This window comes from Pseudozyma hubeiensis (genome assembly GCF_000403515.1).
Source record: "Pseudozyma hubeiensis SY62 DNA, scaffold: PHS22, whole genome shotgun sequence".
In the NCBI taxonomy this organism is placed as follows: Eukaryota; Fungi; Basidiomycota; class Ustilaginomycetes; order Ustilaginales; family Ustilaginaceae; genus Pseudozyma; species Pseudozyma hubeiensis.
In genome coordinates this window covers 21502-49444 of record NW_012133804.1, presented here as the reverse complement: position 1 = coordinate 49444, position 27943 = coordinate 21502, and the positions used below count along the sequence as shown (strand labels likewise).

General features: G+C 57.3%; 7 protein-coding genes and 1 non-coding gene across 8 annotated transcripts; 3 read left to right on the top strand and 5 right to left on the bottom strand.

Annotated features, from left to right (window-relative positions):
- Positions 1 to 55: 55 nt before the first annotated feature.
- Positions 56 to 4456, bottom strand: PHSY_002147 (drug exporter; the record flags this gene model as incomplete). The annotated part of the gene is made up of 1 exon (XM_012332771.1): positions 56 to 4456. One exon carries the CDS (start codon positions 4454 to 4456, stop codon positions 56 to 58), a length of 4401 nt encoding a protein of 1466 aa, XP_012188161.1.
- A 1415-nt stretch (positions 4457 to 5871) lies between these two features.
- On the bottom strand, positions 5872 to 8478 carry PHSY_002146 (hypothetical protein; the record flags this gene model as incomplete). The annotated part of the gene is made up of 1 exon (XM_012332770.1): positions 5872 to 8478. One exon carries the CDS (start codon positions 8476 to 8478, stop codon positions 5872 to 5874), a length of 2607 nt encoding a protein of 868 aa, XP_012188160.1.
- A 369-nt stretch (positions 8479 to 8847) lies between these two features.
- PHSY_002145 (hypothetical protein) lies at positions 8848 to 10955 on the bottom strand (the record flags this gene model as incomplete). The annotated part of the gene is made up of 2 exons (XM_012332769.1): positions 8848 to 9069; positions 9168 to 10955. The coding sequence occupies 2 exons, from the start codon at positions 10953 to 10955 to the stop codon at positions 8848 to 8850; spliced, it is 2010 nt and encodes a 669-aa protein (XP_012188159.1).
- Positions 10956 to 11545: 590 nt separating this feature from the next.
- Positions 11546 to 11626, top strand: PHSY_007594. The gene has a single exon. It is a non-coding gene; the product is annotated as a tRNA-Thr (tRNA).
- Positions 11627 to 12458: 832 nt separating this feature from the next.
- Positions 12459 to 14786, top strand: PHSY_002144 (hypothetical protein; the record flags this gene model as incomplete). The annotated part of the gene is made up of 1 exon (XM_012332768.1): positions 12459 to 14786. The coding sequence occupies one exon, from the start codon at positions 12459 to 12461 to the stop codon at positions 14784 to 14786; it is 2328 nt and encodes a 775-aa protein (XP_012188158.1).
- Positions 14787 to 14970: 184 nt separating this feature from the next.
- PHSY_002143 (glycine-rich RNA binding protein) lies at positions 14971 to 15933 on the bottom strand (the record flags this gene model as incomplete). The annotated part of the gene is made up of 1 exon (XM_012332767.1): positions 14971 to 15933. One exon carries the CDS (start codon positions 15931 to 15933, stop codon positions 14971 to 14973), a length of 963 nt encoding a protein of 320 aa, XP_012188157.1.
- Positions 15934 to 16893: 960 nt separating this feature from the next.
- PHSY_002142 (hypothetical protein) lies at positions 16894 to 21111 on the top strand (the record flags this gene model as incomplete). The annotated part of the gene is made up of 1 exon (XM_012332766.1): positions 16894 to 21111. One exon carries the CDS (start codon positions 16894 to 16896, stop codon positions 21109 to 21111), a length of 4218 nt encoding a protein of 1405 aa, XP_012188156.1.
- Positions 21112 to 21283: 172 nt separating this feature from the next.
- PHSY_002141 (hypothetical protein) lies at positions 21284 to 27432 on the bottom strand (the record flags this gene model as incomplete). Its single annotated transcript, XM_012332765.1, has 2 exons — positions 21284 to 27212; positions 27350 to 27432. 2 exons carry the CDS (start codon positions 27430 to 27432, stop codon positions 21284 to 21286), a joined length of 6012 nt encoding a protein of 2003 aa, XP_012188155.1.
- Positions 27433 to 27943: the final 511 nt, after the last annotated feature.

Sequence of the window (27943 nt, the reverse complement as noted above, 5' to 3'; positions counted from 1 at the left end):
ATGTACAAGGAAGCAGACAAAATGCACAGCCGGACGGGAGAAGAGATTGACTCCTTTAGCGGTTGGCGTACTTGATGAAGCGCGAAGCGAGGATGGTGACAAAGGCGTTGAAGGCGATGAAGGCGATCATGATGCCGATGTTCCTGCCGCGTTGGGAGAACTTGATTTCGAGACCGGCGAAGAACTGGTCGCCGCTGCGGTACTGGCAGTACTGGCAGTCCGAGGTGGCGTCTGGGTTTTGCAGGTAGCCGCCGAAGGCGTCGACAAAAGAAGAAGCCCACGCTCTGCACGTTTCGCCGGTGGGAGGTTGGAAACGGGCAAACTCGGTGCTGGTGCATTCGACGATCAGATCGTGCATCTCGTTGGTGATGAGACCCGACACCAGGTACGTCAGAGGGTTGACCCAGTACAGCCACGAACGGAAGAACTTGGGCATGTTCGGGTACGGAATCGTGACACCGCACAGCAACGCCATGATGACGATCAGGAATGGGTTGAACAGCGAAGCGATGTAGATCGAAGGAGAGATCGCTGCGATCGCCTGACCGAGCGTCACAGCGAAGAGCTCGGTGACCATGAGCATGGCAAAGAAGTATCCTGCTCGATCAGAAGCGAACTGGAATCCAGTCGGGTAGTAGAACAGCAGGAAGTACACCACCGAAGACAGGATGCCGAACGGAATCTCTTGGATGATCTGCACGATGGCAAAAACCGTTCCGCTGTACATCTTGCTCGAATCTTCTCGGATGAACACCATGCGTGCCATGATGAAGAACGGCTGGATCTGAGCCAAGATGATTGCGGGCAGCACGGTGGCCATGAAGATGCCAAAGATGCGGTACTGGAGCGAAGCGACCGAGTTGCTTAGGTTGAGGAAGCAGAGACCGGTGATGAGTGCGATGGCAGCGTGCTGGAAGAGACGAGTGAATTGGTAGTCCGGCTGCCTCCATGTGCTGAGCAGAGCGCGCTGCAAAACCGTCCTCACCTGGAAGAAGAAGGGCGTGGCGTACTCTTTGCTATGAGTCTCCTGAGATGTGTGCGAAGAGGAGCTGTTGCTTTCCGACTTGATCTTTTCGATCTCGGCCAGATTTTGTTGGAAGAGATCCGATTCCTTGTATACGTCGGACCAAGGTTTGTTTCCGACCCGCTTCATGGAACCAGCACCGATAGCGTCGAGCATGTACTCGGCCATGTTGACCTTGTCGGGACACTGAGCACCTCGGTCGGCAAAGTACTTGACGATGTGCTTGGCGTTGGGACCGACGTCACCAAAGTAGACGGTCTTTCCACCGCGCTCCAAGAGCAGCAAGCGATCGAACTGTTCGAAGAGAAGAGCATTGGGTTGGTGAATTGTGCACAGGATGGCTTGACCCGATGCAGCCAGCTTCTTGAGGAATCGTACCACGTTGTACGCCGTCTGACCGTCCAAGCCGGAGGTGGGTTCGTCGAGGAAGAGCAGCAGGTCCGGACGAGCGGCGAGCTCGACTCCGATGGTCACGCGCTTGCGGTCACCAATACCAAGACCGAACTCGGGAACACCGATCATAGCGTCAGCGATGTCTTGCATCTCCAACAGCTCAATGATGTCCTCGACGTAGGCATCCTTGTCTTCTTTGGGCACACTGACGGGCTGGCGAAGGTAAGCACTGAATCGAAGAGCTTCGCGAACGGTAGCGGTGCCTTCGTGGATGTCCTGCTGCTCTGCGTAACCGCAGCCACGTTGGAACTCGATGCCGATCTTTTTCCCGTCGATAAGCCTATCTCCGCTGATGACACCGATGGATTTGCGATCGGCAAGAACGTCGAGAAGAGTCGTCTTTCCGGCACCGGAGGCACCCATCAGAGCGGTCAAAGTACCCGGTCGGCAGTAGCCGTAGACATTGTCGAGCAGCTGTCGCTTTCCACCCTTGACGGGTACCTCGTAACAGAGCTTCTCCCAGGTGAAAGGCTTGGACTCGACGTCGAGCTGCTTGCTAGAGTCCTTCTCCTTCATCGTGGCTCGCTCCTTGAGACGCTGGTTGAGCTTCTGCTCCTCCTTGTTGGGCTTCTTGACGATGGTAAGCGCACTCGAATATTTGCCGTGCTGGAAGACCTCGATGGCCACCATGGTGATGCCGACGATTCCGACGAAGAAGATGACGGTGATGCCAAAGTAGAGCCAGAGATCACCCGAGTCGTAGCCGAAGCTTGCTCGGAGGTAGTCGTTGCCAGCGACGAATTGCTGGCCTGCTCTAGCGCCAGCAAGCGTGCAAACCTGATTTTGACCGACGTTATCCGGATACTGAGTCATACCAGCAGGGTTTCTCGGAACGACGTACGATCCGACGCAGGCAAAAGACAGATCCTTGAATTCGTTCATCATGAGACCCGAGAACGCAAAGTAGAGCGGGTTGATGTACGAGATCCAGAAAAGCCATCGATACATGGCGTCACGTGGAATCACGTAGCCTGCAAAGACGACCAAACCAGAAATGATGACGGCAGCGAGACGCGCAGCTACATCGTACGACTTGCAGACGGTACCGAAGAGTCGGAAGAGTGCCGACATGGCGAGGTAGCCAAAGTATACGAAGAGGAAGAAGGTGAAGAATGCGCCTGCCGAGCGTTGGAGCCCTGCCATAAAGTAAAGGATGATCGAGAAGAGAATGACACGACTGATGGACAGAGGGATGTCGGAGAAGAGCTGCGCCAAGCTCAGAGCAGAGGGACGATAGAAGGCGTAGTTCATCTGCTTGAACAGCACCGGACGACCTCCCATCTGGGTTGGAAGCTCGGAGAAGGCGGTGAGGGCATTGAAAAGGAGACCGATGAAGAGAACACCTCCTCGAGTGAACGCACCAGCGGCAGTCTGAGGCAAATTGAGGAAAACACCTCCGATAAAGAGGGCAATGATGATCGTGGTCGCGAACGAGACGAAGATGTCGAAGCGATTACCCAGGATCATCTCCATCTGACGAACGGTGAGAGCCTGAACTTGACGAGCAAAGCTGACGGTGTAGATACTCTTGGGCCGCACGCCCTTGTGCTTGTCTTCGAGGACAGCCTGTCGGAATTCTTGCTCGGCGGAGCGGTCTGCTTCGATCTGGGCATCGTACTCTTGCTTTTCGCGGAGCATGTCCTGGTAGATAGAAGACTTTTGGTAAGCCTCCTCGAGGCGCTGCGAAGTCGCAGGCACGGTGGTCTCGTCCTGACCCTCGGCAAAGCGGTCGAGATTGGGATCGGTACAGCCAGAGCAAAAATCGGCCGAAGTCTGACGAGGATAGTCTTTGAAGCCCAAGTCGAGGAAGTATTGACGAGCCTTGGTTCGTGGACCGTAGTAGACGCAGCGACCTTCGTCGATGACCATGACCTTGTCGAACTGCTCCCAAATACCCTCACCAGGTTGGTAGAGCGTGATAAAGGTGGTGAGACCGAGGATGTCCGTGAAGACGCGCATGCATTTGGCGTAGTCGAGAGCGGTGGAGGCATCGAGACCGCGGGTCGCGTTATCCCAGCTAACGACAGCGGCTCTGCTCGCCATGCACTCCGCGATACTGACACGCTTGCGCTCACCACCCGACACACCTCGTACCACTGCCGAGCCCACGAGAGTGTCGGCGGTATGCGGGATGCCAAGCATCTTGAGGAAGGTGGTCAGCACTTCTTCGTTGAGCGATTGGACAGTTTGATGAGGAAGACGCTTTCCGGGACTTTTGAGGCTGAGAGCAAACTCGAGCGTCTGCTTTACTGTGAGCGTTGGGAAGTGGAAGTCATCCTCCTCGTTGTAGACAGCTTCACCCTGATACTTGCTAGCAAACTCTTGGCTAGAGATGCCACCGTACTTGACGTTACCATTGACACCGATGTACCCTCCGCGATGGTTGGCGATGGTCTTGAGGAAGGTGGAGCAACCGGAACCTGGACGACCGACGACGAGGACCATCTCACCGGGCTTTGCGACACCAGTGAAGTTTTGGAGGAGTTTGCGTCCGCGGTTCTTCTTGAGTCGGTTCAAGATATAGAAAATGGGACCGACGAAAGTTTCGGTGATAGCGTCGGGGAAGGTTTTGATGTTGAGCGACATAGAGTCGTTTCCAAGCACCTCGAGATCAGACCAGGAGACACCGATGTGTTTGGATTTGATGCCAGCCTGAGAGTTCTCGGACTGGACCGAGCGAAGATACTGAACAAGGTCGAAGTCTTCGTCGTCATCATCGTTGGCCTTCTGTCCCGCCTCGATGTCATTGGGCTCCTGGCTGTGCTGGCGGGTGGCTTCGGATTGACGACTGAGAGACGTCTGCAACCTGCTAAACTCGGCTTTAGCGCTCTCAACGTCGACATGGCCGTCATGAGGGTTAGATGCGTCGTGCATATTGATTGAGTGCTGGCCATTACCAACGCTGCGAGTCTCTGGTGTGGGAGCTGCAGTGTGGTCAGCTGGCGTGGTAGCGCCGCTGTAGGATACCGGATCGCTCATGATCGAGAGCTCTTGTGGAGCAAAGCTCGCAGCTGGAACTTGCGGAGCGGGAAGTTGAAGGTAGCGAAAGGAAGGTCTTCTTTGAAGGGGGCGTCGACTGTGGGAACAAACCAAGAGAGGACGAGATCGCCGAGCTTATATCACATCGCTCGTTGGGCTGCCCGCGGCTCAGCATTGCCAACCAGCTAGCCGCCGCAACGGCATGCTAGCAGTATGTGTCGTGCGTCTCGGACTTCAGATGGCCCCACACAGGTCACAACGACGCGGCCAGATTGCATCTGTTTGGACTCGTCGCCGCAGACACCGGAAGAAACATGCCGAAGAGTAATATCAACAAAGGCCTCTAATACCGTGGGTCCAGGCAAGCATAATCAGGCTTGGCACGGCCTGCGCTTCCGGTGCAGACGGTGCTCTTGGCACGTACTGCAAGACAAGAGCTGAGACCGTCCGAAAAGCAATCGAGGAGGGTCCGTCCACCTTCTCAAAGAAAGAACTATTGTCAATTCAGTATGCAATCGGAATGTCAAGGCAAGTGCTCGGTTCTGCCTTCCGACCGAACACCGCGTGGAACATATTTGAGCTCCGAATGCTTACTGTATGCTTGGCTTTGCCGTTTGTGTGTCCACAGCCGCAAAGTGACGTCTTATGCAAAATCGCGTTGGGCAAGAATTCGCGTTGTTTGAGAGGCGACGTGAAATGTTTATTTCCTTAAAGTTACCCCTTGGGCCTGTCCGGATCTCTGGTTCCGGAATGCACCTTGGCGAATAGCCTGAAGGATCGGCGAATTTTTTTTCTCCTTGAAAGTTCGCCGATTGATGTGCCCTGGAGCTTCCTTCACACATCATTCCGATTGAGTACTGATGCTCTGACCTCTCTTGAGAGACAGAGCAGTCGCATCAAGGTGCGGTCCGTGTCAAAGGCTTTTGATGCGTCAAGCGAGGCGTTGCCTGGTGGGTTCTGGTTGCAGAGGGGTCGAGGCCATCCAGAGTGCATCGAGGGCTGATTTGTGATGTTGTACGCTGAATCGCGTTTCTAATTTCGGATCCCATGTCCCGACGCTTAAGTCCGCTCGGCCGCTGTGGGGACTTATATTCGCATAACCGTCGCTCACTTGCCTCGGCGCATTCCATTGGTGGTTCGCCTCGACTTAGACTCCTGCCTTCCAAAAACTTAGGTCCGGATTTCGTTCCTCGCAAAGGCCCTTGGCGCATCATGCAAAGCCCGCTGCTCACTCTCGCATTCGCGCTCTTCGAAACAAGCTGCGATTCGGTTTGAAAGCGCCGGTTGTGGTCAATCGGCGCGGAATCACACGAATTCAGGCCAGCAGGTCAGGAGTATGTTCGCTGTAATGAATCTGGTTAATAGAAAGGCTTCCGCCTGAATTCAGGTGTCGGGACCGGACCATCGAAGCTCCGTCAAGCTACGTTTTGGCTTGGAAGCTGCTCTTCAGCATCACCGTCCTGCGCAAGACGAGCTTCGAGATGCTCGACTACACGACGCACGCGATTGTCGAGCCGGAATCCACTCCAGCCAACCCCGTTCGCAGACTTTGAAAGCTCTGGGTCAAACTTGTCGACCACCTTGTGCCACATGGCGAGACTCCATGCGGGGTGATCGTGGCTGACCCTGCGAATCGCCGTTAGAATCCAGAAGAGCTGATTCGTCGAAGGCGCCCTTCGCGCCGCGTCCAGGCGACGCATCTCGGGCAACGTCAGCCAACCAAAAGGCGTCGATATGTTGCGCTGTGTGCTGCGTTTGCTCCTGTTCGCAGTTCGACCCGTCGCTCTCAACCCAAGTGCTTGCTTGACGTCGGGTTCAAGTTTCAGGAAAGCCGCAAAGATCTCTTGAAATGTCTCGATCCTCCACAATTGCAGCTGGCGAGATTGAGGATCGTCTTCCCTCGCATCGCCATTGTCTGCGTCTGGTGCAGCTTCACGAGGCACGAGCTCCCACTGACTACGCTCCGGACTCTGCAGATCGAGCGTGGTAATGGTACTCGGTCGGCCATGCCGCGAGAATCCCCTGAAGAAGCTGTCGAAAATGGCCAGCGTCGGTTGCATCTGGCGGTCCTCGGACCCTTCGCTGCTGGACCTTGCATCGCAGGTGTCATTGACCGCTTCTCGAATCGGTGTCGACACGAGATCCTTGAACATGCTCAATGCATCCGCAAAGCGCCCCTCGCGAGTCAGACTGCTGATCATCAGAGCGTGCGTAATTTCGTCGGGCAAGGCTTGCAACGGCACGAGCGATATGCCAAGCACCGCCTCGACAGCGTCATTCTTGGAGTCCTCGACACTGGGGCCAGTGTCTTCTGCATCGTCCCGATCTGGCCAAGAGAGCGGCGCGAAAGCCTCCTGCAAGTTGCCATTCTCCTCGTTTGCGCGAGCTGAGTGTGCCGATTTTGCATCACCTTTGCCGTAAGCGATCGATGAGTGTCTCGATGCAAGCTCAGCGCGGACCATATTTTGTCGCAATTGACGATAGATCTCGAGTGCGGGCTCAACAGCATCGGCCTGAGACATATCGCGATCCTCTCCGTGCCTGGAAGCAGGTCCACGCAACAACCAGTGCCCCAGCACGTTGTTTATGCAGTCTGTGCCGAGTAGCCCTCGCTCATTGGCAGAACGCACGGCACGGTGGACCATGTCCCACCGATTCAAAAGGCAATACATCGTGACCATGATGTTGAACGTGATGGCGTCTGGCTCGATACGGCTCTTGCGCTGCATTCGTTCCAATACCGAATGGAAAAGTCGATCTGCTCGCTCCAACGCGTCTACATGCACGGATGCTGCATCCGGGTCCAGATCCAAGCGTCGTAGTCGGTTCGCGATCGACGCACTGAGCTCGACCGAGTGCGAATCAATCTGCTCCTCAGCAAATTTGGACATCTCGTCGTCGTCCTCTTCTTCAAACGATTGCGCTGGCCTCGAGTCAGAGCGATGATTTGTCTTGCTACGTTGCACCGTTCGCGTGATGATGTCGAGGATCGTGTTGTACGTCGTCAGGTCGGGAAATTCGGCCTGTCTTTGTTTTCCGCGTCGTCGGCTGACCAGGCTTGCCTGAGCAACAGGAGACAGCATTGCTGTGCGAAGATGTTGAAGCGCCCCTGCCGCATTCAGCGACGAAAGCTGACTTGAAGTCGAGCTATCGCGCGAGCCTACGCGTTGACGCGAATGTTCGTTGGCTTCGAAGGTCAACAGTTGATCCAATATCTGATCGATCTCTTCCAAGCCAACGCTGCGAAGGCTTCGACCAATGTGTGCGATGGTGACATTGAGCAGTTCAGGAGAAACGACGGCATCCCAGGAACTGAGCTCTCTGCGTATCAAGTGCCTGCGAGTGGGATCGTTCGCATCGTCAGCGTGTTGCAGTTGAGACAAGAGACGGCGCTGCTGGGATCGGACATCTGCTGCAAGTCGAAGGATTCGATTCGCGCCTCGCTTCGTCTTGGTGGCGTCATTGCTGATGATCTTGGCAACCGATGCGCATTCCTGCGGAGTTAACAAGCTTTGCGAAAGCGACTGGTAACTGGAAAAGGCTTCCCGATCGACGGTTGTATACTGCTTCAGATCGAGGTATGCTGACCACGCTGCATCAGCCGTGCCGGCCTGGAGAGCGGCATGTAGCCGACTCAAGCCCTTTGCTCGTCGTTGTTGAAGGGATTCACCCGTGCTGATCTCGTTCGAGGATGTTGCGGGCGTCAAGGAGGGGATGAGCGGACGGCTGGGGTCCAGACGTAGTAAAGGCGGTTGTCGCAGGACCTTTCGGGCTTTGGGATGCTTTTTGGTTCTGGGACGGGCGCTGCTACCTGACCCTGCGCTAGGCAGACGACTCGGCCCGGCTTCCGCGTTGGAGGCAGTCGAATACAGCCTTGCAGTGCAAAAGACGCCTGGCGAAGTGGTCGGATCTGTGATTCGTGGATCGTTTGACTCGTGGAGAGCACGCGAGCAGCGACAGCGTCCAGCTCGGCCATAGGCGGCAGCTCGGACGGCCAAAGCGGCTGTGACGACTGATCTCATCGCCGCCTCAGCTGTGCTCGATGCATCGCTGCTCTTCTCCCATGCAAGAGTTGCGAGCACTGCGTTGGAATGCTGAATGAGAGGTCGAAGATGTCTTTGTCGGTGGAAACGAGAAGAAAGGTCAAAGCACCAAAAAAGTCACTTCTCGGCCAATCTTCTCGCGAGTCGCGTGAACCCGAGATCCGGTCCTTTTTCCGATCCAGCCAGACGATACGATGCCACACAGCATGGTGTACATTCAGGCTGGAGCCAACACTCAAGCCTTTGCTCATTGGGTCACGAAGCTGATTCACTCAACGCTTCAACGTGAAAGCCAGACGTGATTGTGAAAGTTTCATGCGGTCATGTCATTGTGTGCTGGGTGCGAGATCACTTGTTCAGGTGCGCCGTGTTACCAAACAGCGTCTTGTACATAAAAGCCTCGCTGAGGAGCATCTCTGCATCCTTGTCCGACCAAGTTTGCGTAGGCAACGACTGTAGGAACATGATGATCCCTTGAAAGTCCATTGTGCGCAGCTTGTCCGTCCATTTGTGCAAGAACACGGAGCATACGTAGAGATGGAAATCGGAGAATGCGTCAGGGCCTTCCGCCTGGAGATGTTGAAGAAACAGAGATCGAGTCGATGGAACGACAGTTGTCAGTATGTCTGTCGCAAAGAGTCGGAGCGGTCACCATTTTTGCTACATACCAGATAGGTGTCCCACATGCGGATGATGTTGCGTACGCTCATCTCGCGCATCAACAAGCAGTTCATCCATCGAAAAGCGAACTGCATGTACTCGACGCCCTGCTCCTGCAAATGTGCATGCAGAGGCGCATCGATACGCGCTACGAGCTCGCCCAGACGACGCACCTGCCGCTGAATGCCCGGCTGTGCAAAGATGTAGTTGTCCTGAATGCCATCCAGAAGTTTCGAGAGGCACCAGAACGTGTCGGCTTCAATTGCCTCGAGCACGTTGGCAGGCAGCAAGCCGACATCAAACATCTCGGGGTCCGAGTCGATGTAGGAGCTCAAAAACACCTCGAAGAAGGGCGTCGCAAGGTCGTTGATGCCTTGTACGTAGCCGCTAGCTGGGTGTCGAATCGCCCAAACGTACAAGATGCGTTCGAGGGAGCGTTGTGTTGCTTGGCGCTGCCATAGACGGATGCCCGGGTTGGTGCGAGGGACGTCGATGTGGATCTGGTGCCAGATGGCTTGGTCGAGCGCTGCGATGCCCTTGGCAAAGGCGAGCTCGACACCGGCGGCGTACTCGGCACGTTTGCGCGACAATGTCGACGCACGGACGGATGCTACTGCGGGAAGGTAGCCGAGCAGCAGCTGCCAGACCATGGGTCGCAGCTCGTCGGGGACACCGGCCCAAGCAAGTGTGCGAAGCACAGCAATGTCGACGCTCTGCTTGGACAGACAGCTGAGCAGCTGTTGCCGACGTCGCGAAGAGCGCACACTGCGTTTGCGCGAGACGCTCCCTTTGCTGCCGCTCCCGTTCTGCGTTTCGTCTGTGCTGTCGTACCCGTCGTTGCTAAAGCTGACGTCTGCGCTGTCCGCGAACGATGCAGAAGCGGTCGATGCGTCGTTGGCTGCGGCCGCGTCGGCGAAGCTCGGACCGGTCATGATGAGGCCGTCGCCGGCTGCAGCGATGGGATCAAAGGTGAAGTCCTGCTTTGTTGGCGTTGGCGCGACGCCGAGCCGGCTGGTGGTCGTGAGCGGTCGGGCGGAATCTGAAGCTTGGTCGGTAGAAGGGCTGGAGCGGTGCGGAGACGAGGACCACCGCGCAGCGAGGCGTGTCAAGGCGTGGGAGGGATCTCGCACAAGGTGATCCAGGTCGCTGCGAAGCGACCGGCGAAGTGTCTCTGCTTCGCTCGTACCAGAGCTCGGCTTGTTCGCGGTGCCGGGCAAACGTCGACGGCGAACCGTCTTGCCCGTGTCGAGGTCCACGTTCTCGGTTTCGCTACCGCTCGCCAGCTTGGGATCATCGTCTACGAGCTGGAAGCCAGCAGCAGTACCGCCGCCGATGTTGCTACGATCGAGATCGAGACCCACTGCCATCGCATCCGCCAGATCTGTGGGCGGGCTGCCTGCGATCGGGGTCTGGTCGAGCGAGCCTGAGCCTCCGTGCTGCTTGTCGATCACGGTCCAACTGGTACGCCGAGTGCGAGACCCGCCGCGCGCGACAGGCATCGCGGACGTGGTCGAGGTCTGAGCCGACGAGGTGCTATGGAGCGAGGAGGACGAAGCATGGCTGCGATCCTGTTGCGGTCGTGTCGGGTCGTTCGGCTGATGCTGCTGTCGCTGTTGATTTGTGGAAGAGTAGGAAGAGGAACGGGATGAAGCTTTGAGGCTTCGAGGAACGTTGGTTCGAGGTGCAATCTGCGTGACAAAGTCGTCGTCGTCGGATTCGATGCCCCAAGCCTGGTCGTCAAAGTCGCCCGGCCTCCTCGCCTGTCCGCCTCGCGATGACGAGGGTGCGGGTGCCATCGTCGTTGCCGCGGCGGGCCAGCCACCCAATCGATCGATCGAGAGGGTAAGTCGCGCTTCCGCAGTGGGGACGATTCGACGGTCGATGCGCACCTTTGGCGGCGATGCGATGCGATGCAATCACACAGCAGTGTTGAAGGCAGAAGCATACCATACCATCCCCCCTCCTCCTCCTACAACCTTCTCTTGCAAAGTCACCATCGCGTCCGCCTCCCGAACAAAACACAAAATCCAAAAAAGTGGGGTTGGCGGTTCGCGTCCGTGCGTCGTGCAGCATCCATTCCGACCCGCGGATTCTTCCTCCTGGCCCTTTTCTTCCTACATCTGACTGACTGCCTGACTGCCTTGACCGACACTCGCTACACTGTATAGCAGCCCGAACTGTATACTGTAGCAGCCCGAGCGACAGCAATCAGATAGCCTTCCGCGAGTAGACAGAGCCGTTTACGAATTCGCGCAGCCTCGCTCGCCTGCCCCAACCGCGAGGCATAGGAACATGCCAGACAAACAAGAGACACTATCCCGATATCTCCATGCACAATATATATATGCTTCTCTCAGCTTGACATGCAAAAAGGAGACATCTCGACGCTTCCTTAGCTCAGTGGGAGAGCGCGCCACTCGTATAGCGCGACATGGTGAGGTCACTAGTTCAATCCTGGTAGGAAGCAAAAACTTTTTGGCTTTTTTTTTTCGTTGCTCTCTTTTGGGAGTAGGAGACGGCGGTCTTCTGGATGTGTGGAATATCAGAGCCTTCGTTTGTGACGCGATTTGTTTTTTTTGGCAAGTGGACAGACAGATATCATAGACAATGACTTCTTGTGTCCTGAGGTGCTGCGTCCCGAGTCGATGTTGCTTGCACGTTCCGAACTCGGTCAATACTCGAGGTGGTCGACGCCAGGTTTCGATGTTCCTCCCACTCTATGACCGAGCATCACCGCACAGTACGCCGATGTTGCCAGGCAGTGCGATCCGTTGCTCTTGACTCTGGTGGCTGCGAACCCAAGTTGCGAATGCGAATATCTGCGAGAGAGGCGTGAGTGTGCGTGAAAAGCTGCAGCGATGCAGCGATGCAGCATCGACGGTGTTCCAGCGACTTGGATTTAGGGTTATGCGTGGAAGAAGGGCCTCTCGGCCACGCGAAACAAACCCGAACAAGCCAAGTCGATCCTTCCGCGCTTGGACGGCCTGTCAAACCGAAAATATAGGGTTGTGGCTGTTCGGATCTGCCGTCGGCAGGCGGAAAAGAAGCAGCTTCGGGTTCTTGCACTGTATGCGCATGCGAGCGGCGAGATGGCGAGCAAGCCTTCTCGACACCACCCTCCTGGCCGTATCCAACTTGTCGAGACACAGATATCTGCTCGTATTGTACGACGAGGCGTCGAAGCGACGTGGCCTCGTGCGCTGCAAACGCTCGCGAACATAGATCAGGCAGCTGGGGCCATGACGCGCCCCGTCGGAGACCGCCAAGCTGCACCATCACCTCGGAGACCAACACAACCGATGGATGCTCCTGGCACATCAGCGGCAGAAGCGCACCCTTCCATCGAGAGGCATGCCGTGCCTTCACCTGCGTCAGGACCGACCGCTCATCCTCTTGGCACGTCGCACGGCGATCGGGCGTCCGTTGGCACGCAGCACAAGCCAGATCGAGGGCCTGCATCGCAGCCTCTGCACGGATCAGCCGAGGCACTGTTGCCTACGGCTAACCCGTCGCATCCTCAAGCCAAACATGTCGTTAGACCCGAGAGTGACCGCACTTCGCTGCTTCCGCAACCTCACGACCGAGACTCGCTCGACCGATCCGCTTCGGAACGACGAGACCCACACGGGACCTCTGATGAAGGTGGAATGGCCATTCTCAGCTCGCACGAGGCCGACCACGCTCCAAGCTACAGCGATCTCTTCTTCGATCTGCTGTTTGCCGCCTGCCTCAACACCTACAGCAACGCCGTGTCCCTCCAGAAGCTGGGCGACGTGGCGGCCTTCATGGGCTATTTTGGCGCGCTGTGGTGGGCTTGGTGGAGTCAGGCCTACTTCGATGTCCGCCACCGTCGGCCTTCGCATCACCAGCCGTTCCTCTTCAAGTCCTGCCAGCGCATCGTCCGCGCAGCTGTGCTCGGCCTGTGGGTCGCCTTCGCCACCACGCCGTCCGAATTCGCACGAGGCAGCTTCACCAACTTCAGCCAGATCTACGGATACTCACGCATAGCTCTGGCGCTCGACTATGCGGTGGTGCTTGTTTGGGATCTCGTGCAGTGGCGCAAACGTAGTCGCGTAGCTCACCTGGCCTCTCGCGAGGACGATCGAGACGACGCAGACGAGTCCGACCTGCTCCCACCACCGTTCCATCCAAAGGCAAGGGATGCGGGCACCAACGACATCGGTCGCATCGTCCAGACACGTGTCCTATCCATTGCCTCACTTGTGGCATCGGGCCTGCTCTGGATTCTGAGCCGCTTCGTGCGTCACAATGGTGTGACCGCTCCATTGCTCGTCATGTGGATTCTAGGTGTCGCTCTCGAGGCCGCTGTGCAGATCGTCAACGAGCTCGGCGGCGTCCTCTCGCCTCTCGGCAACAGCGTGCTGCCCGAACGGCTCGTCCTTTTTGGTCTCATCGTGCTCGGCGAAGGCTTCACGGGCATCTCGGAGACGCTCAACAAGATGAGCCCCGGCGCCAAGCTGCGCAACGAGGCGTCGGGCGGCGTCGCCATCGAAAGCGGCGGCTGGAGCGCCGACACGATCCTTCAAGCCACAAGCTGTGTGCTCATCGTCATCCTCCAATTCGGCGGATACTTCCATCGAGCTTCGAGCCGCATCGATCTCAGCTCGGTGCTCGTCGTGCTATGGGCCTACATCCACGTCGTGTTGCACATGGCCTCGGCGCTGCTCGTGATCGGACTCAAGAAGATCCTCGGCTTCATGAACACGCTCAATGCGCTGCAGCGCTTCTTTGACGATCCGACCGTCTACCTGCCAAACTCACCACCTTGGTCCAACCTGACCGCGGACCAGGTAGCGCAACCCTTCAATGACGAAGACGGCTCGAGCCCTCTCTCGACCAACGGCACGCTTGCCGGCATCTCTGCCATCATTTCTGTGATCCAAAGCAACGACGGCGCCAATATACCCAACCTGTCGGATGCGCAGCGCCTTGTCGCTTCGGTGGTAGGCCTCGCTGGGGGACAAGAAACAGCCGAGCAGCTTGCAGCGCTTGAAAACACGACTGGGGTGACCAATCGGCTCTCGTCGCAATTCGCGCCCAGCTTGGCGTTGCCGTTCAAGTCGTACTTTGAGTTTGCCGACAACGTGATCAATCCAGACTCGATCGACCACTTTATCACCAACTCGCTGTTTCAGTTCAAGTACATCTACGTGGCCAGTGCGGTGTATCTCTGCGTCGACATTGTGATCAAGACCATGCAAAGCTCGCGAGACCGCCAGCTGCGTTCGTTTCGCTGGGCGATGGTGCTGCGGTTCGTGTTTGCAGTGGTGCTCGTTCTGCTGCAGGTGGTGTTTACCGTGTTTGACGGTGTACCCTCGGACGCGGCGTTGGATGGAGCACTCGCTATCTGTGCTGCAGTGCTGCTCGCCGAACTCTTGGCTCAACAGCTGGTCGATGCTCTTCGACCACGCCTCGACCGGCCTCGGCCAGCAACGCGAAAGTCGCTCTTGTCACGATTCCGAATGCGCGAGAGGCCACGTGGACCGTCAGGCAGCAGCTCAACTTTTGCAACTGCCGGCAAGGACGACGACGACGACGAGATGATCGAGATGGAAGCACACCTTAGCGCCGCGATGCCAACAGATACGCTCAAACCGATCGGATAGAAATGGGCAACACAGGCAAAATCGACCAGACAATGTAAACTTGTTGTGGTGTTTGTGAATGCTTGATTAATGTTTTGTGACAGGCTGCAGTGAGCCGATGTTTGCTCGCAGATGGTGCGAGACTGTATCTGACGTACATAGACGCAGATGTGATTTCTAGTTAGCTTCGCAAAGAGACGGACGATCAGACAGCGGCAGAAGTTGGTTCTGCGGCCTGGACCTGCTCGTCGGCTTTGTCGCTCTGAACGGCAACCTGGAGGGTGACGTCTCGGCCGTCGATCTGCTTGCCCTGGGCCGAGGCGATGGCACGCTGCTGCTCGGATGCATCCTCAAAGTCGACAAAGCCAAAGCCCTTGGATCGGTCGCCGTTGCGACGCTTGACAACGTGCGCCGACTTGACCTTGTAGTCCGAGAAGGCGGCTTTGAGCGAATCGTCGGTGGTGGCAAAGGCGAGGTTGGCGACAAACACGAGCGTCTTGGAAGGTTCGCCCTGGGGCTTGCCCTTTGGCTGGCGCTTGGCACGGGGTGCGCGTGGTTGTGCCTCGCTCGAGTCGGCGTTTGCGTTGGTGGTCTCGCCGTTGGCTGCGGCGGCAGCAGCAGCCGCCTTCTTCTTCTGCCTGCGCTTGGCCGACTTGGATGGCTTTGTGGCATCTGCGCCGTTGGCTCCGTCGCCGTTGGTGGCAGCTTTCGCCGCGTCCTCCTCGGCAGCTCCTTCCTCGCCCTCGTCCGCGCGAGCACGGCGTGGCGCTCGCGAAGACTCCTTGGCCTTCTTAGAACGGGTCCTGCGCGCCTTTGGCTTGTCACCATCGGCAGCAGCAACGGCGGCGGAGGCGGTCTGTGGCTTTGCCGACTCTACGCTGATTTCGCGACCGTCGACATCACGCTTGTTGAGAAGTTGGATGGCGGTTTGTGCTTCGGTATTGGTGGAGAAGGTGACGAATCCATAGCCGAGAGAGCGAGTGCCGCGAGTGATGATCTGGGCGTGGGTGACGGTGCCAGCCTCGGAAAAGAGGTTCTTGAGCTGGTCCTCGGTGGTGGCGAAAGCGAGGTTGCCGGCGAAGACCTTCTTGTCGTCGTCCTCAGCCTTGTTGACGGGCTGAGCGTTGTTGGCGACAGGGTCGACGATGCTCTGGTTGATGTCGGTCATGGTGGAATGCGGTGTGGAGACAGTTGCAGAGAGAACGAGGTCAGGCAATGCTTATGTAGGGAGCTCTGCTGCGATGCAGTTGTGTTTGAAAAGAGAGAATGTGATGAGGTGATGATGGCAAACAGCAATAATGGAAGTCTGTGGCACCAAGAAGCGGTGAGCTAAGTCAACACACACACACACACACGCTCAACCACTCAGCAACAGAAGCAAAGCGGAAAAGGGTTCACTAAGGCGTGCGCAGTCCGAGCGTCTGTCTACCCACCGCACGACCCGCGCCACTCAGAAGCACGGGCGAAACAAAGGGAGCCTTGAGCGCGCGACCTTGGCTTCGACTTGGAGATCTGAATCAATTTTAAGGTTGCTCAGCCGGCTTCTCGCCCCCTTCCCCCTCTCTTCCCTCCGCAAAGGCGTTCGGGCCAAGTTTGAGAAGAAAGGTTGGACTGATTCCACGTCGCTCTCCGTCTTGGCTCTCTGCGTTTGTGCCTGTTGAGTAAGCTCGCTTTCCTTTGCCCCGCTATTTTTCGATTCTTTTCGAATTAGGGTGAACTGGATCGTAGGTCTAACATATATATAAGAATACGGCACTGGTCATGCGGACAGAGACACGCGTTTCAAACGCATGCAGGCTCGCGTGTGTTTTTCTGGACTGGCGACTGTGTGATTTTGACAGGATGCGCAATCGAGTCTTGTGTGCATTTGCCGTGGCTGTGGAGGAGGAGAGCAAGACAAGGCGGCTGAGCGTGTGTTGGTCTTGGTGCTGGTGTTGGTCTGTCTCCAGATGCAAACACTCAAGAGACTCAACCACCATCTCGCATCTCCGCTCCAACACGGCCATGTTGAGCATGCCGACAGCATCAAGACGTATTCTGGCCTATTTCCACTCGTAAAAGGACCAATGCAACGTGACGACTCGGAATCACTCCAACGACCAAGGCTACACGACTAGCTGCATCGAGTATGCCTCCTCGGAACCTGCCCAGATCGCCCTTTGCTGGTATTGGAGCTGGCAGTAGTATCGTAGCCAACCTCACTCGAGAGCCTACGACTCCCGTCCGCGCAGCTCACGCGCTTGCCACCCCCGGCAGCAACTCCACCACTCCACGCAGACACGATGGCCTTCCTCTCACCGGTGCGCATCCATCGACCTTTGCTACCTTTTCCGACTCCGACTTTACCAGTTCGGGCGGTGTCAGCGACAGTTTATCCCGCGCCTTCTTCGTCGATGTCATTCTAGAAGGGGAAGTCGGCTCTGCCACTTCTTCCTTCTCCTTGTCAAAGTCCAACGCCACTGCCGCTTTCGAAGCCTGGCTGGGTGACAGCGTCCACGATTATGATGCCGATGTCTCCGCTGGCTCAGGCGCTCGTCGAGATTCCTCAGCGGTTCCCAGGTCATCCAGCGGCTCCAGCATTACTGCTGTGTCTTCTTCCTCTGCCGCTTCTTCCTCGCCCTCCACCAGCACAATGCCTTCCAATGTGGACCCGTCACGCCTCTTTGGTCGCGTTCAGGAACTCATCGACACCGAGCGCAGCTACGTCAAGCGCGTCGATGTGCTCCACCAAAAGTATGCCATTCCACTCCGCACTCTGGCAAAGGATCGCGAACAGGCCATCATTCCCCTCTACGAGGCTCAAAAGCTCTTTGGCAACATCGGCGAAATTGCAGGTGCAAACCGCGCCTTCCTCAACGATCTCGAGCGACTGGCTTCCCAAGGTCACGACTCTCTCCGCGCAGGGCTTGGTGACGCCCTCTACAACCACATGTCTTGCTTTTCGTGCTACACAGAATACTTTGCCAACTTCGAAAAGGCCAAGCACATCGAACGCACCTTGGCGAAGCACCGTGCCTTTTGTGACTTTACCGACCGAACCCGCTACTCGGTCACCGACATCGGCAACACTGGTCTCCGAGATCTCCTCATGGAACCCATCCAGCGCATTCCACGCTACAAGCTCCTCATCGATGCTATCCTAAAGCATGTCGAGCCTCGCGACCCTCTGCGCAGCCGACTCGAGCAAGCCATTTCACTCGTCAGTCGCATCGCCAGCTGCGAAGCCGACGAAAAGACACGTAGAGCCGCCATCTTGTGGAGCTTCAGCCGCAACGTCGACGCTTTCCCAGCCGAGCTCATCAGCGCACATCGCAGATTCATCGATTGCATCGACGTAGACGACTTTCCCCTCGACGCCTCGGCTGCTTCCTCCGGCATCGCTGCTTCCTTTTCCGGTCTCAAGCCCATCCCATGTACACTCTTCCTCTTCGATGACCGTATTGTCGTTGCAAAACGCGCTCATGCTTCCACAAGCGGTCGCAGGCTGGTCGGCCTCGACGACATTGGACGACTCACTTCACAGATGAAAATCGTTTCTGAAAAGAGCTCCAGCGGATCTCTGCTTGCTCCAGGCAAACGCGCTGACCTCGCCTTCCGAGGCACCATCGGCCTCATGGATGTTGACGCTCAGGATCTCGGAGGCGCGGACTTACAGCTCACCATGCTTCGTCAACCCAGCCATGTTACGGGGGACAAATGGACGAATCGACCTCTGCGCCAGTATGTGGCCGTAGACACTTCGGCTTCCGCCCCATCCACATACGCATCACGCAGCCAGCATGGCTCGTCATCACTCGATGCAGACGTTTCCGCCAAGCTGGAAAAGATGCGCTTCCTCGAGAGCCTTTGGAAAGCAAAGGCGCTCTACAAAGCTGGCCAGGCCGGCTGTGACACAAGATGCATCGTCGTACCCGCCTCTCGTCAACGGCTCGACTCCAGCGACGCAATTCTTGGAGGTATCGGGTCGAGATCCATGCTACAGGATGCGCGCAAGCTCGTCTACTTTCACCTGCATACCAAGCACAGCTATAAGCATCAGCTACATCAATCCGCCCTAGCAATGTCCGTGGATGACCGCGGCATCGACTCACGCACAAGTCTCGGCAGCTCGGAACCGACGCATCCACACGCTATCCTCGACGTGAGTCACATCGACGAGATGGAGGAGGAGTTCGTGGCACAAGTCCGCACCAAAGGGGCACAAGATGGAGACGAAGTGCGCGGCGAGGCGCACACTTTATCTTCGGCAGATCTCGGAGACCACATCGCACAGCTGTCTGACGAAGTCGACAAGCGCTTCGGCAGTGGCGTCCGCACCCATGCACTCAGTCAGCCTGGCACTCCTTCGGGATCCGGTTTCCGTCAGCGAGCAAAGGCAGCCGCCGGTCTCGAGAACTTCGGTCGCTCTCTGCTCTTCGGCGTCAGCGGCGCCGCATCGAGCATCTCAAGTGCCGGCATCTCCAGTATCGACGTTTTTGGATCCCCTACACGTCGCAGCAACAGCAATGCATCCAAAAGTACTATGAGCAGCAACGCAGCTTCCATCAACAGCCGCGGAACTACCATGTCAACCGCAGGAACCAGCATAAGCAGTCGCAGCGCAGCATTCGATGCGCTCTCGCGTGGCGGCACCACCAACTCGCCAGGCTCTTTCAGACGCTTCGGCAGACGCCGATCTTCCTCGGTAGGCCCACCCTCTAGCGCAGCCAGCCGCTGCGGCGTGGACAGTGCTGACGAGGATGAGGATCGCCTTCTGCGTAGGGCGCGTGCTGCCACGCCCGATCCAATCTCGTTGTTGTCGACATCCGCGGGTGCTTCGTCTTCGGCTTCGCCGCTCAAAACCAGAACTGGAACCCTTGTTGGAGGACGAGGCGTGGGCGGCCATGTTCGAGCTAGGACGGAAAGCGCTGCGCCGACCGCGGCAAGCTGGTCTCCCATAAAATCTCAGGCGCCGTATCAGCAACGCCAGAGAGCCGACTCAGTCGAGCTCTCTCGGACACCGAGCTCCGCAGGTCGGAGACCGACGGGTCCCAGAAAGCCGACTAGTCCCAGTCCTGCGCCACCCTCTGCAACCAAAGAGCTGGAATCACAGTCTTTACTCACCAACGGCCCAACCACCCCACTCAACATTCGTCGCAAACCAGCGCCAACAGCTGCTCTTGATTACGTTCACGCAGAGGACGACAGTGTGGCCACGCCTGTCAGGACAAGACCTGCATCCAGCATGAGCGCCTATGGTGCAGAGGCTGCGGACAAGAGCGACGACAGCCTGCCTCGAGTGGCCAGGAGGCGCGTCTCGGGAACCAAGAGGCCGCTGTCGTCTAGCGATGCTGACATCGCCGAACCAGGCAGAGAGCGCTCCCTCACCAAACGGCCGTCTCTGGGTCGTGATGACGAAGTCGGCGTTCCTCGCCATGGGGCGACGCTGCCGCGTTCAACTCCATTGGCTAAACTGTCGACGGAAATGCAGAGAGAGCGACCGTCCCTTTCAGAGAGCGAGACGTCAACCGAGCGCGGGCATGGCGAGAGCGGCAAGAAGGACAACTCCTCTGCGCTTTCGCCTGCGAAAGCACCGGTCACGCCGGCTCGCACATCCTCAACCGCCTCAAAGTCGCAAGAAGCGCGGCGCAGAAACGAAGCCATGGAGCACGGACTGCGCCTCGTCAAAGAGGAGATGAATCTGCTAAGGTGCGATGTCGAGATCCTGCAGAGCAGCATGGCTGCGATCGAAGCCGAAACTCGCACGCCACGCAAGCGACGCGCCGATGATTCGACAGTGCTCAAAGAACTTGATTTCAACGCCACCGCGTCCATGACTGCTGAGGTCGATCACATCCACTCGCGCATCAAGAAGCTCAACTTTCTCTTTTCCGACGTCGACTCGAAATGGATCTCTTCGATCCGTATGCATAACCGCATCGTGCACGATCTCAATAATGCTAGCGCCGCGCTTGCCTCTGCGTCCGCTGCTGCCGCTAACGCTGCGGATCCCGTGCAGGCACACAGCGACGCGGAGGCTGCGTTGAACAAAGAGAAAGAGAAGCTCGAGATCCAGGTTTCTGCTCTAAAACGCAAATGCGAGCTCCTGACGACGCTCGAGGCAGACGGGCGGCTCGAAAACACCGAGATTCACAAAGCCTTCAACGAGGAGCTGGACATGCTCTACGACCATACGCAGACGCCCGAGAACGACGAGCTGGCTTTTCTTCGACAGGAACTCAAGCGCACCAAAGCAGATCAGCATCAGCTCATGGTCGAGAACAAGCGACTCAAACGCGACCTTGCCGTCGAGCAGACTCAAACACAGACCTACAGGGTCGCGCTCACCAACCACGGTCTTTTGTGAGCTAGCATGATCAGATTCAAATGTCGATGCCATGCCACAGCTCGGACATACTGTTAAAGTGCTTCTTTGTTTTGCTTTGGTCTGTGCGGATGTTAGGATGAGTGCTGAGTTGAACGCGAGTGTGGATCCGAAGTTTTGACACCAAATGTCTTGGGCAAAAAGGTAACGAGTGTCACGCGTTTCCGGCCCTGCGTGCCGACCGATCTCGTCGTTGGTCTCGACCGCCATCTCGACGTCCGCCACCGCCGAAGGAATTGCGAGAGGACGATTGATGTCTTTTGTCCGACCGCGGACCCTCAGGAATTGACGATGGCACCGGCGGACCTGCGGCAGCGTACTTCTGGTTGCGGTCGATCTTGATGCGCTTCGAAGAGTCGGCACTTTCCCACAAAGCGGCCGCATCTGAGTCTGCCGCTGTTCGACCGACCGGTGATGCATCTCCTGACGAGGCAGCGGAAGAGGAACCTCCAAGACGATCGACCAGGGTGCGCTTCCGCTGCTGTTCGGCGCCCCCGCGGATGTTGATCTCGTCGCCACCACCACCACCGACACCCGGTGTAGAGCGGATCGAGGTCGGTGTGGCTGCGACAGACTCACGGTCGCGCTGCTGTTGCTGCTGGGCCTGCTCTCGATCGCGGCGTGGAGCGATCGGCGTGGTGGACCCACTTCCGCGCGCGCCTTCGGCAACTTCGCGGACGGGCGTGCCGTTGCGACTTGCTTGAGCGCTGCCGCCTCCGCGCTTTCGTTCTTCACGGTCGCGGTCTCGATCCCGATTGTTGCTTCCGCGGTCACGTTCTCTTGCTCGATCTCGATCTCTGAGCTCCTTCTCTCGCTCTCGCTCGCGGTCTCGCTCCTTATCCTTCTCTCGATCGCGATCTCGCTCCCGTTCGCGGTCGCGATCTCTGACGGAGCGATCTCTATCGCGTCGGTCCCGATCCTTTTCACGCTCCCGTTCGCGTTCGCGTTCCGTGAGACGGGCCTTGTCGCGGTCACTTTGACGATCGTTCCGATCACGATCGCGGTCACGATCACGCTCTCGTGCATCCTTGTCCTTGCCGTTGGCAGCCACGGTCGTTGACGACGAGCGTTCGCCACGTTCACGATCAGCACGCGAACGGGCAGCTTGTGCGCTCGAATTGCTGGCTGGCCCGGCAGGTGGGGTCATCGTACCTGCCGTGCGATCAGATGGCTTCTCGACAGAGTCACGAGATATCTGAGCCGGCGCACGTCGGTCAGCTCCTCCGTTGCTGGCGGACTTGCGATCGTTGGCTGGCGCAGGCTCGCGACCAGGGCGGGATGGGAGGCCGCTGTCGCGCGGAAGGTCACCGCGAGGACCAGAAGGGGGCGCGGCCTGGGCACGCCCACCGGCACCAGCACGTCCGGAAGCGTCGTCCGCCTTAACGCCGGTCCTTTCCTCGCCGCGCCGCGGCTGGCTCGAGGTCGAGCTACTCGGAGCGGCGGAACGACGATCTCTGGGCTCCGTCGGTGCCGACTTTTGCGTTGCAAGGGCCGGGCGAGTGGGGAGGTTTGCGCTGGGTGGAACTTTGGTCGCAGTTACTCCTCGACCGCTTGCTACTGTCGATGCTGCTGAAACCCGTGTTCCTGCAGGCAAAGTAGTGACGGCTTTCTCGGATGCTTTGACGGCGTTCGGCCCGTTCGTTTGAGGGGCAGCTTGCTTCTTTGGCTGTGTCGACGATTTTGCTTGTGCTGACCCTGACTCCTTCCCGTCCGAAGGCGCCTCTGCCTTGCTCTTCTCCGTGGGCTTTTGAGAGCTTGCGCGGGAGGTAGGGGAAGGAGTTGCTGCTTCCGTTGCTTTCTCCGACTGAGCAGGAGCTTTGGCATCTGTACTTTTAGGTGGCTGTGGCACGGTGCGAGCCTGATGTAGAGGTATCCAGGACTTCTTGCGCGCCTTGAGAGTGGCCAGAAGACCCTGTGCGAGGATCTTGAGGTCCCCACGCTGTTCGTTTGCCGCCAGCGTCCCAACCAGAGCGCTGATCTCCACGCCGTGCACCTCGATCAGGGGATAGAAGGGAGAGATCCTCGTCATTACGATGATGGCGTTCCGGATGCGCATGTACTCCCTGGATGAGAGACAGCTCGCGAAGGCACGTTGGAGGCAGTCCTGCCACTTGCAAAAGATGCTGCGGAACTGCTCCCAGGAGAGGAGGTCGGCTGGTGGGATGTCCTCACCGCCATGACGATCCTGCCATCGCATTTGGAAGCCAGGCAGCTTCTGGCCAATTGCCTCTTTGGCATATGTCTCGGCTTGGCGATGCCAAGGACTTATGTCGGAGAGGACGGTGTAGAGGAATCTCGAGTAGTTGCGCGCCTCGTTCTCAGTGCAAGAGAAGATGACGGCGGCAATGTGATCCACAAAGATCTTGTCGTATGCGGTGAGGCTCGAAAAGTTGCGAGTTCCGAGGTTGTGGGCAGTGCGGATGAATTTGCCAGCGAGGATCGCATCGGTCGGAGATAGCAGCGCACGCGGGAAAAGGCAGTACTGGATCAGGTGAGACACGATGGCACCTCGATCGGCGCCGTCCCCAAACCAGTGATCTTTTTCCGCCATCAGTCGCTTGCGCGTGACTTCGTGCGACTTCATCTGGTCCTTCATTTCGGCGTTGAGCTGGCTGATCGTGTCTTGAAGGCGCTTTCGCTGCTCCTCGGCATTTGTCTCGCGGATCAGAGCATTGAGTCGTTTAACTTCTTGTTGGTACCGCTCGATCGGAACGTTGATGTCGGCCAGACTGAGCTGCCAGAAGGAGACGTAGAAGTGTACACCAAGGCTGGAGTGCGCTGGTGTCGGTAGCATGTCTTTTGCAGCTGCAATGGCACCCAGCAAGCCTCTGTGCCACGGGTCTGGCGTTGGTGACAGAGTCTTGCGTTGTTCCCCCGTCGTCGCCCCATTTGTCGCAGGGGCACCTGCATTCTTGTCGCTGACGTCGCTGATCGCCGATTCTTGCGCTTCAGTCTTGGACGTCTCTGCATCTTCCATCTCGACATCGCTGTCCTTCTTTGCATCTGTCGCCACAGCGGATCCTTCCATGCCTTTCGGCGCGCCTTGCCGGGCTTCGTCAGATGCAGCCTTGTCGTCTTCGGCTGCCTTGGCCTTTGCTCGGCTGGCCGTGAGCTCGGCGCGCAACCTTTCAGCCGCTTCTGCTGCTTCGACCTGCTTCATGCTGTGGACAAGCTTGGGTCGCGCAATGTAGAAGGCCATGGCGGGCTCGATGCCGAAGCGAACACAGAGTTGCTGCAGCGATGGAACGAGCGAGGCGTAATCGGCCGTCTCGAGGTGGTTGAACAGGAATTCGACGTACTGCAGCAGCACTTCTTGACACGAGTCGTACAGATTACCAAGGTACTTGAGGTGGGCTTCGCTCTCCGGAACGAGGTGAATGCAGGCTTGGCGCTGCTGAGCCACCAAGATGAGCAGAGGCACGGAAAGTTTGCTCTCGACCAGCGCACTCAGAAGGCGCTGTCCCGAACGTCGGTAAGCCAAACGCTCCTTGCTGCCGGTGAGCGCGTTAGCGGCCATCATGGCTTCCATATGCAAGTGGCGCCCGCCCGTAAGAGCAGCAATCTGTGCATCGGCAAGGTTGGCCAATGGTTCGATTCCGGACATCTTCGTGATGAGCTCCGACATGATGACCAGATCCTTGGAATTGTTGGCCTTCAGCTGGTTGACGAGATACTGGAGGACAGGGGTGCAGTCCATCATGGCGTAGCGGCGGAAGAGTGTGCCGCAAAAAGCGGCGAGACTCTTGAGCCACAAGCTGATGTTGGTGCCGTCCTGCTTGGTGCGCTCCTTCTCCGGATTGCTAAGAGCATCGACCAGATTGAAGGAAAAGATGTCGTACTCGAACTGCGAGAGGTATTTCGCCGATTCGACCAGAGGTTGGATGAGATTGTCGTAGGCTTGCACCTGATTGAGTGCGACCGTGAAAAAGACGGTGGGATTGGAATGCGAAGCCTTGGCGAGGTTGCGGCCGGACTGCTTGATGTTGTCCTTGCTGATGCGTTTGAGGATGCCTTTTGCTTCCTTCTCGGTTGATGCCTGGGCCGCACGCAGCTCCGGCAGCTGATAGAGATCATTTTTCCATTGACCGTAGAGCGAAAAGCGCTTCTGATACGGCAGGATTCGAACCAACATCCATATTTCATCGACAATGCCCGAGTTGGAAGGCGAAAGTGAAAGTGCGGGCAAAAGGTGGTAACGCAGAACATCGTACCAGACTTGACTCTCATCATTTTGTCTCGGCTCGTCAAAGTCATCGAAGTCGTCATCAGCCGCTGAAGCATTGGCTGTGGCTGCGGCGTTTGCCAACCGGAAACCGACTTTCGTGAGACGGCAGGCCTTTTGCAGCAGCGCGGCGTCTCTCCACAGGGAAACGCCGAGAACCTTGAGAAGTGGCAAGAAAACGCGCACAACGTCGTCGAGACTGCGGCAGCTGGGGAGGGCGTTGGCCCAGTGAGGATAGAAGAAGACCTGCTGGCAATTGAGGGACGGGACAGGCTCCGGCACCTTGCGTGTCAAGATGAGGCTCTTCACGATAGGGAGGACGGCTTGTTGTTGCTTGGTATCCCAACGCGGCCTCGGCGTAGCGACTGTTGCGCTCGCCAGCAGTGGATTCATACGCGAGTAGGAGATCTCGTCGTAAGCGGGCTGGACGATGACGTTGAGCAAACGGATAAAAGGGTCGGCAATCTCGTCGAAAGCGGAGCAAAGCCAGGGATAGCGCGTGAGGATGAACAAGGCATGTCGCAGATCGCCGAGGGCAAGGAATGCTCGAAGCAAACCGACGATCTGGTATGGTGGCTCCTTGGGAGCAGCCTCTGCGGCGGCTTTGGCGGAGTCTTTGCGCGTGTTGGATGGGTCAGCGTCGTCGGTGAGAGGGGCGGCCATGGAGAGTGCATTGGCTCGCGCGCTCGACACTTTGGCAGCCATGGCCTGACGATGTTTAGCGTGAAGTTTGTTCATCTCTTGCTCGTTGGGCGAGAGATGCGGATAGAGGTCGGCTAAGCGCACGATGCCGTATTTGATGAGGAGAGCCGCAAGGAAGTATATCTCATCCGGCGTGATTTCCTTGGTGTCGGGATGGCAGTAATGAGCAAATTTGAAGCCGAGAAGCTGGGCGCAGATCCGGTCGCCAGAGTCGGATGAGAGCTTCAAGTCGACACCACCAAAGATGTTCTCGGGACCATCATCTGACGTAGATGATGGTATTGATGATGGTGAGGCAGCATTTGCCCAGGGAGACTCTGCAAGCAGCGCGAGGAAGAAGGGGTAGTGACGCATGACCTCGGCGGCGAACAAGTCGAGAATCACATCAAGGACGCGGTTGGCGTCGAGATCAAAATAGCCAATGAGCGCCTGAATGTTGTTCATGACACGCGCGGCACGACGATTTCGTGCATTGGGTGATTCTTGTTCGACGACAGTGACGGAGTCACCACAGAAGATGGTGGGCGAGTCTATTGAGCCAAGGCCTCCTTGCTGACGGCATCGTGCCGGAGCTATGGCAGGACCGAGGTTGGTGACGATCTCGGTGACGAGCGCGGTGTATCCCTCGTTCTCTTCGCGTAAGAGGTTGAATTTCTGCTGTTTGAAGAGACGAGCGGTGCGGATCTGGACGGAACGCTTGTTGAAGTAAGCTTCATTCGGGATGAGACCGATGAGTGCCAGAAGGCCCTGTTCGAGCCTTGCGGCTACTTCATCCTGGTTGACTATGGACGCGGAGACGAGATAATTCACGAAAGTGCCCAGTCGCTGACGGGCCGCTATCGCCGTTATTTGGTGATCCGGTTCAAGACCGATGGAAGAGGCTTGGAGATCCTGCGATTGCGAGGAGACGAGATCGTTGCGCGATTCCAACTCGAGGTCGATGCTCCAGATTGAATCGAGAAGATAGTCGGCAAGGAGCGTCCGAGCTTGTTCGTCGTAGTGGTCATCGTTGGGTTGATCAAAGAGCTTCGAGGCAAAGTCTTCGACGGTGCGAGATGACAAGCAGTAAAAACGCAGCGCGGCAGTCAAGAGCTCGGAGAGGTGAGACGTGTCTGGATCGCCGCCTGCGTCTGCGATGGCTCGTTTCAGGGAGGTTTTGCTACGAAAGCGGAGGAATAGACAGGGAGCGACAATGTTGGCAGCGCGAGCGTACGTCGTTGTTAGCTGGAGTTTGTGCCAAGTTCGGCAAGAGGCGGTCCCTTGAGATGCCGGGTGCGTTGTTGAGGTATAACTTACAGTTGAGATGCGCCGTCGAGATCCCAGTTGACGATACACTGAACGACAAAGGCGTTCAGGTTACTGTCACGCGCGTCTGACATGGTGAGGAGCGAGGGGAGCCGAGAGATTGGACGAACCTGCGGATCAGTCGGCTGAGGTGATACGTCCTTAGTGCTTGACGAGCGGATGCTCTTGTGAGGTCATTGCAGATGTCCGAACTATTGTGGCGTGAGCTGCGTTGACTTGTGGTAGGTGCGATCTTGACGTGACGGTGCGACCCTGATCCGTGCCGTGCAGTTGGCACTTGACTGTGAGTTCTGTCCGGAGCTTGGCGCAGGTCAAACACGGTCGTTATGACTCCCTCCTCTGTCGGTGATGGTGACAGCTGGTTGATACCGATGTTGCAAAGCTAGAAGGGTCAGTCTGGGTCAGGAATGGATACCAATAGATTCAGCATTGTTCAACGACAGCTGGGAGAGGACCTTCTCTTTGTTCCATCTTCCGAGAAATGCTTGTCGAGCCCGAATAAAATCCAGTGTCAAGTGGAACAATGTAACAAAGTCAGAGAAAATTTTGAGAGCCTGTTGAAAGGGGCGCGTCTGCCGCATTATG